This window comes from the organism of the source record quoted next, unplaced genomic scaffold, assembly GCF_019419815.1.
Source record: "Pyrus x bretschneideri cultivar Hongxiangsu unplaced genomic scaffold, Pyrus_bretschneideri_v1 Contig3, whole genome shotgun sequence".
NCBI lineage: Eukaryota > Viridiplantae > Streptophyta > Magnoliopsida > Rosales > Rosaceae > Pyrus > Pyrus x bretschneideri.
Window position 1 is genome coordinate 5,616,993 of NW_025999612.1, and position 5,795 is coordinate 5,622,787.

Sequence of the window (5,795 nt, forward strand, 5' to 3'; positions counted from 1 at the left end):
AAGATAAGTGTCCCTGAAAACAAAACAGAATGTTTAGAGTGGCAGTAAAAGATCGGCATTCCAAATTTAGAAAAACCGAGGCCACGAAGCTCACACTATCTGCAAACAGACTTTGTGTTTTGCTGTTCCTGAACAATCCTAGCCGAAACTCTTCCTGGAAACGATGCGTAAATTGATACCGAATTACCAAATGAAAATCTTATAACATAAATTAGTAACCACTGTAGATTTAATAAACTAATAGAAGAGATGAAACTTGTTACTTTGCTTATAAGGTCATCATCAACAATATAACTGCTCAACTTCCTGAACAACTCGTACAAATTTTTTACCTAATTTACCTTAACTGCAAGAACCAAAGAATGTAAATGTACACGGTATTAACAAGTAAATTAAAACCAAATGAAGAAGCTTAATAACAGCAGGTTTGAGAAGCAAGAACTGCAAAGTTTTCACATTCAAGTCTCTGCTTCAAGCAAACACAGCCCATCCGAAACACTTTACGTGAACGAAAAACTGTTCTTCTGCAATGCGAACGCGAACTATGTCCGTTGCTCTGATGATTCAATAGCTTTCAACGTAAGAGCCTGTTGGGATGTTTTTGTAGTTGTACAATGTGCTTTAGAATAGGGTAGGTCACACATTGTCAGCAAGGAAGCATGTTCCAACCTCACTTCTTATTCCTATTGATCATGGGAGGAAAACTAGACCGAGTTAGTGTCGGAAACACGTTTTGAATTAGTAAAATTTGAGTAACAAATCTTGTATCATTTTTTCAGAGGTGGCATATTGCAACTCGTATAAGTTATGATGTCACATATGAAGTTTTCCCAAAAGATTTTACTGGCAGAACTTACTGCTTCTGTGCATGCTTCGAATACTGAATTCAAATCTCATAAACAACAATTACTGAATGAACAACGAAGGTCATTATTTTGTATGGCTTATGTTGAAACAAGTGTTTGCTAATGGAAACGATGACGACATTGCATATGTGCAGACGCTAATGTGACAATTAACTAATAATTCTATAAGAATTGCATACATTATTGGTGTGGGTTTATGGAATATTACATGAAAATAGAATTGTGAGTATAGTGTCATATGCATTCGACGTGAAGAACAAATTAAGTGCCGGCTGTCGTGTCGGCAAAACGAAAAAAGAGTTGGTGATTCAAAAAAAGGTTTTTATTGCGCATTCTTCGACTACCTGACGCACTCCCCCTCCCTCCTTTATCCGGGCTTGGTGAATATAGTGTGAGGACTTAAATATCTTTGCTCACAAATTTGGTGGAAATTCTAACTTGCGGTAAGCATTTGCACATGCCGTGATTGAAGAACAAAGAAATTTCATAGCAATGGTCACTGTTTTGAGTTTGGGATTTGGGAATCTGGTTCTTCTCTTTAACTTCTCTTGAAAATATTCCTTTAACCATAAAAGAAAGGGTGATTTTAAGACACGTGAATGTAGATGACGATTAGTTACCGTTGATTGATGTGAGTCTCTCGATTAATCACCATATCAAATTAGGTATCCGGTGCTATTGTTTCCTTGAGAAGATAACATGTATGATCGATAATCTCTTAGCAAAACTTGGAAAGAAAAGAAATATCTGTTGCCAAGGCAGACTTTGTACCAAATTTGGCTATTCTCAACAATGTTTCCACCTGACCAGAAAAAAGAGTGCTTCAACAAAAAAGTTCAATGTTGTGTATCCCTCCTCAGTGCCAGTTAATCTATACATTCAGTTCTTCTTAGCAAAGAAATTAACAAACATTTAACTTTCAACCAGAGTTGGAAACAGGGATCCATCCGATCCTAGTAAAATAAGGAGGGAATTCTAAACCAAAATTTACACCTTGATTACAGTTAAGCAGTTAAATTACACAACACACTGTGAAACACCAAGGGTCTTTATTACCGAAAACCTAGTCGGAAATCTACCATGCCGTGCTTGATCTCAATAAGGACTATGCTATGAACTGCAGCCTTAATAGTTGCTTTTGGTTCTTATCCTCCTCTATGTACCATGGCTTTACACAGGCTGGTTACTTGACATGTCTAGCGTTCGAGAAGAAATAACAGTGACAGTGTCTGGGTTTTTGAAGTATGATTATGTCTAGTCTTGAACTTCACTGTTGAGCACGAAGCTGGGAAATTGCACGGTAATGTCCCTAGAAAATGGAAGCCGAATTTAGAAGCATGTAACTTTGAGGAAATGTGTTTGTTGAATAGCATATTATGTTAACTGAAAAAGTGAAAGTCCGCTTTGTAAATGGATAACTTTCTCTGTGGAGCTATACCAAGAGCGAAGAATTGTAGAATATGATTTCTTGTTTCGATGGATAGCATAATGAGTAAGTGTCAAATAGATGAAAGAAAGCAGTACTAGTGACATTGATAGGGTTTTCGGACTCACATTAGATATGGAAGAGTCATATTCTTTATCAGAGATGGATGCTTTGCTACAAATTCCTTCCATTCTTCTTGATCAATTCTGCCATCTCCGTTTAAATCTGCCTCCGTTATTGTCTTTAGAAAAACACGAAGAACAATGTGATTAAAATTAGAATGACGAGTAAAACTAGAACTGTTGGCTGAAAAAAATACAGAATCTGAGCAAACAAGAACGTATAATAACAAAGTGTAGAGTAATCAAAACCTTCTCGACAATTGATTCAATAACATCATCGGAAAGGTCCAGATCTGATTCATTCAAAAGGGCTGACACCATCTGCTTCAACTGCCAAGGTAATATTATCGACAACACCCATAGAGAGGTAAAAAGAATCAGATTTGCAGATATTTCATGTTTCAAAATAAAAAGTAAGAAACTTTAACTGCAGTGTTCATATCATTTGAAGAAAAAGTGGTCAAGAAAAATAGCAGGGGATTTACCTCATAACGCTCAATGTAACCAGTCTGTCGTAGATCATACAATCTAAATGCGACTGCAAAGCATAAACTTTAAGAATTCCGTGGAAAGAACACAACTATTAATTGTACACACACAAGCAGCAAAAAAGATAGATACCAACGTGAAGAAAAAAGAAACACAAATCACGATCTTCTGTTATCATACATGAGATTTTGTCTGCTTCGGAAGAACGTGGATGAAAAATGCTTAATGACCGAACAAATTCTCCAAACTCAATGACCCCATTGTGCTTGACATCAAACAAGTCAAAAACCTGCAATGACAAAATGCAGATTGTTAGAATATATCTTAAAATCTCGATTGGAATAGGCTCCTTATCTAGGCTATGTGGTTTATATTAGTGTGGTTCAACAGCTCAATTCTTTTTTTCTGGAAAATACTTGGTTTAAAATGGCTAGAAAAGTGAACAACCATGATATTGTTGAAAAGCTCCTCGTTTAATTGTTTTAGGCTAGCTAAACCATACGAACAGTCAGATTGTTTCAGTATGATTGTTGTGACAGTGCATGCATTGGAACGCTGAGCTAGACTGGGATGCTCTAGATTTCAAGAAGTTTTTACAGTAGCGAATCCAGGGATTTATGGACTTCTTGCGCTGCCAGCGCGCATAAATGGCCCTTTTATTTTGTATGCAAAATTTGATCTAAAGTGGACAATCTCACCAAACATTACAATTATGTATACGCACCCGATCTGCAAAAAGGTTCTGCTTACTGCTGCTTTGAAAGAGTGCAAGTTGGAATTCTTCCTGTTCATATCATGTCAAAGATTCAGTGCATGAGTAACATAAGAAAATGAAACAGAAAGATTCTTTCGACTTTCAACTTCAACAACATAATCTCTATAGCTCTCCGAGTGTAGAGCAAACAAAATGTCATCTCAAGAATGTGTGTCAGAAGATCAAAATGCAACCTTAGGAATAAATACCTTGTGTAGAAGACCATCTTTAATTATGGAACTGCATAGTTTCTTAAACAGTTCATACAAGGCCTCCACTTCATTTACCGTAACTGTTAAACAATCGAAAGTACCAGATTCAGAAATTTGATAAGTGCACTGTACAGATTATGATCAACCGTATATTCCATACAAACAACAACCAGTACCAAATATACAAAAAATTCAAATAAATAAGGGCATGGTGTATGGACGATGGTGGTTGTGGTGCACCTACCACCTGTGCAAGCCCATCAACAGAAAGTGAAAGAGGGCGGAGTTGTATGGTAACGCAATAGAAATGAAGCAATCAACATTATTAGTAAAGTAACAAACATCCGGAAATAGCACGCAGAGTGCGTGTTGTTGCAGCTGCAACATTTGGATTTGGATAGCATGAGCATTGACGAAGGTGCCACAAAAGCCAAGGCATCACTCCGTAGAATTGTAGCATGTGAAGATAAAGGCACAGGCACAGAATATACTTCCTCCTCCAAACTTATAAAAGAGACGGGCTAGAGGAAGATCATCAGCAATAAAAAGCTATATGCGCAGCATAGTGATGGCTTCGTGTTCATGTACAATGCTGGAAATAAATATTGGATGACTCATGCATCTCAATCAACATAACTTTGTTAAAGTTCCACAGCGCAACTCTTGGAATTATACACTTACAAGCAGTTTCTGAAGCAAGAATTCTAGGGTCCTCATATCCAAGTCTATCAACTCTCGAACTCTTGAAGCAAAAGCAGTGCAGCATGATTCCGATAGAAGACTATCGAGATTTAATTTTTATCTGCAGAATCCAGGTGAAAAAATACATAAAAAATAGGTATTTTGAGAAGTAATCTTCAAAACGTTTCCGGAAATCATAACTTCCTACAACAGTATCCCAGAAAAGAATTAAAAAAAAAAAAAGAAAAAACACACCAAGAAACTGAGATTCATTTTCGGATCCCGCCAATGTAAACAATATTTTAGTTGGTCAACTATTTTCTCGGTAAGCACCTGTTAAATACATACAAATATATACACACACACATACAAATATTCATACATATATATATATATATATATATATAAACACACACACACACGCACACACATATATACTCACACACACAAACTTCAACCATTGGTGTTGTAGAGACTAGATCCAGCAAACCAAACAAATTTGGAAAAAAAAGCATTTGTCGAACTGTTTCATTAAAATCAAGAAATCAAATTAAGCAGTTTACCAAAAAAAAAAAAAAAAAAGAAAAAAAGAAAAAAAAGAAATCAAATGAAGCAAATAGTTTGTAAAACATTCAGAAAGGTCAACCTGCAGCGCAATTCAGAGCACTCTCTGATCGTCTTAAATCAAAACCAAGATTTTCACCCTCCAGATTCAAGTAAACACCAAATTGTTTTCAAATCCCATTCTTCCTCTCTGTCAAAAATAAAACAAAACTAATTTCTACCTACTAAAAAGTTGAAACAACAGATGCATGCAAACCAGCTGTAGTTTCCACCCACCAAAACTCCCAGAAGCAAAAAAGCGGAAAGCAGATACTAGGTCCCAGAGAACTATGACTGAAAAGAAGCCGTAGATATGCTTTAGAATCCGTGGGGCTCACCTGGGGTAGTACGTTTCTGGTGTTCTCAAACCTCAAAAGCACTTGCCTTCAAAAGCACTTTCCTTCAAAGCTCAAAAGTACTAGTGGGACTCCATATACATACATTAGTACATTAATAGTCCAAGCCATCTTCCTCTCATTATTTTGATTCCATTTGTCTTAAAATATTCAATCAATCCCTTTCTTCTACCTTCATTATTTACAGATGAATCTAGATGGCCATGTATCTATTTATTTAATCGTTTTTGTTATGGTACGCCGACCAGATTAATACTATATTTATATATAAAGCCAACAACCCAAT

The 5,795-nt window shown here is 36.2% G+C and overlaps 1 protein-coding gene across 5 annotated transcripts; it reads right to left on the reverse strand.

The window, feature by feature from the left end:
- Window positions 1-1,614: 1,614 nt before the first annotated feature.
- Window positions 1,615-5,623, reverse strand: LOC103949245 (calcineurin B-like protein 7). 5 transcript variants are annotated; one of them, XM_048589520.1, is made up of 9 exons: window positions 5,492-5,623; window positions 4,551-4,671; window positions 3,867-3,949; window positions 3,628-3,687; window positions 3,084-3,192; window positions 2,900-2,952; window positions 2,664-2,744; window positions 2,421-2,533; window positions 1,615-2,175 (listed from the first exon to the last, which is right to left on the reverse strand). In XM_048589520.1, exons 2-9 carry the CDS (start codon window positions 4,633-4,635, stop codon window positions 2,121-2,123), a joined length of 639 nt encoding a protein of 212 aa, XP_048445477.1. In that variant the 5' UTR covers window positions 4,636-4,671; window positions 5,492-5,623; the 3' UTR covers window positions 1,615-2,120. The 5 variants fall into 5 exon arrangements, with proteins under 5 accessions (XP_048445477.1, XP_048445479.1, XP_048445480.1 ...); XM_048589522.1 differs by lacking the exon at window positions 5,492-5,623 and adding an exon at window positions 5,336-5,439; XM_048589523.1 differs by lacking the exon at window positions 5,492-5,623 and adding an exon at window positions 5,391-5,415.
- Between the last annotated feature and the right edge of the window lie 172 nt (window positions 5,624-5,795).

Excerpts from the sequence above, each read along its gene's own strand:
- LOC103949245 (XM_048589520.1), bottom strand. The coding sequence starts at position 4,635 with ATGCTGCACTGCTTTTGCTTCAAGAGTTCGAGAGTTGATAGACTTGGA. Across the intron at positions 2,745-2,899 it reads GTTACATTGAGCGTTATGAG|TTGAAGCAGATGGTGTCAGC; the intron begins GTAAATCCCCTG and ends TTACCTTGGCAG. Across the intron at positions 2,534-2,663 it reads TTGAATCAATTGTCGAGAAG|ACAATAACGGAGGCAGATTT; the intron begins GTTTTGATTACT and ends GTTTTTCTAAAG.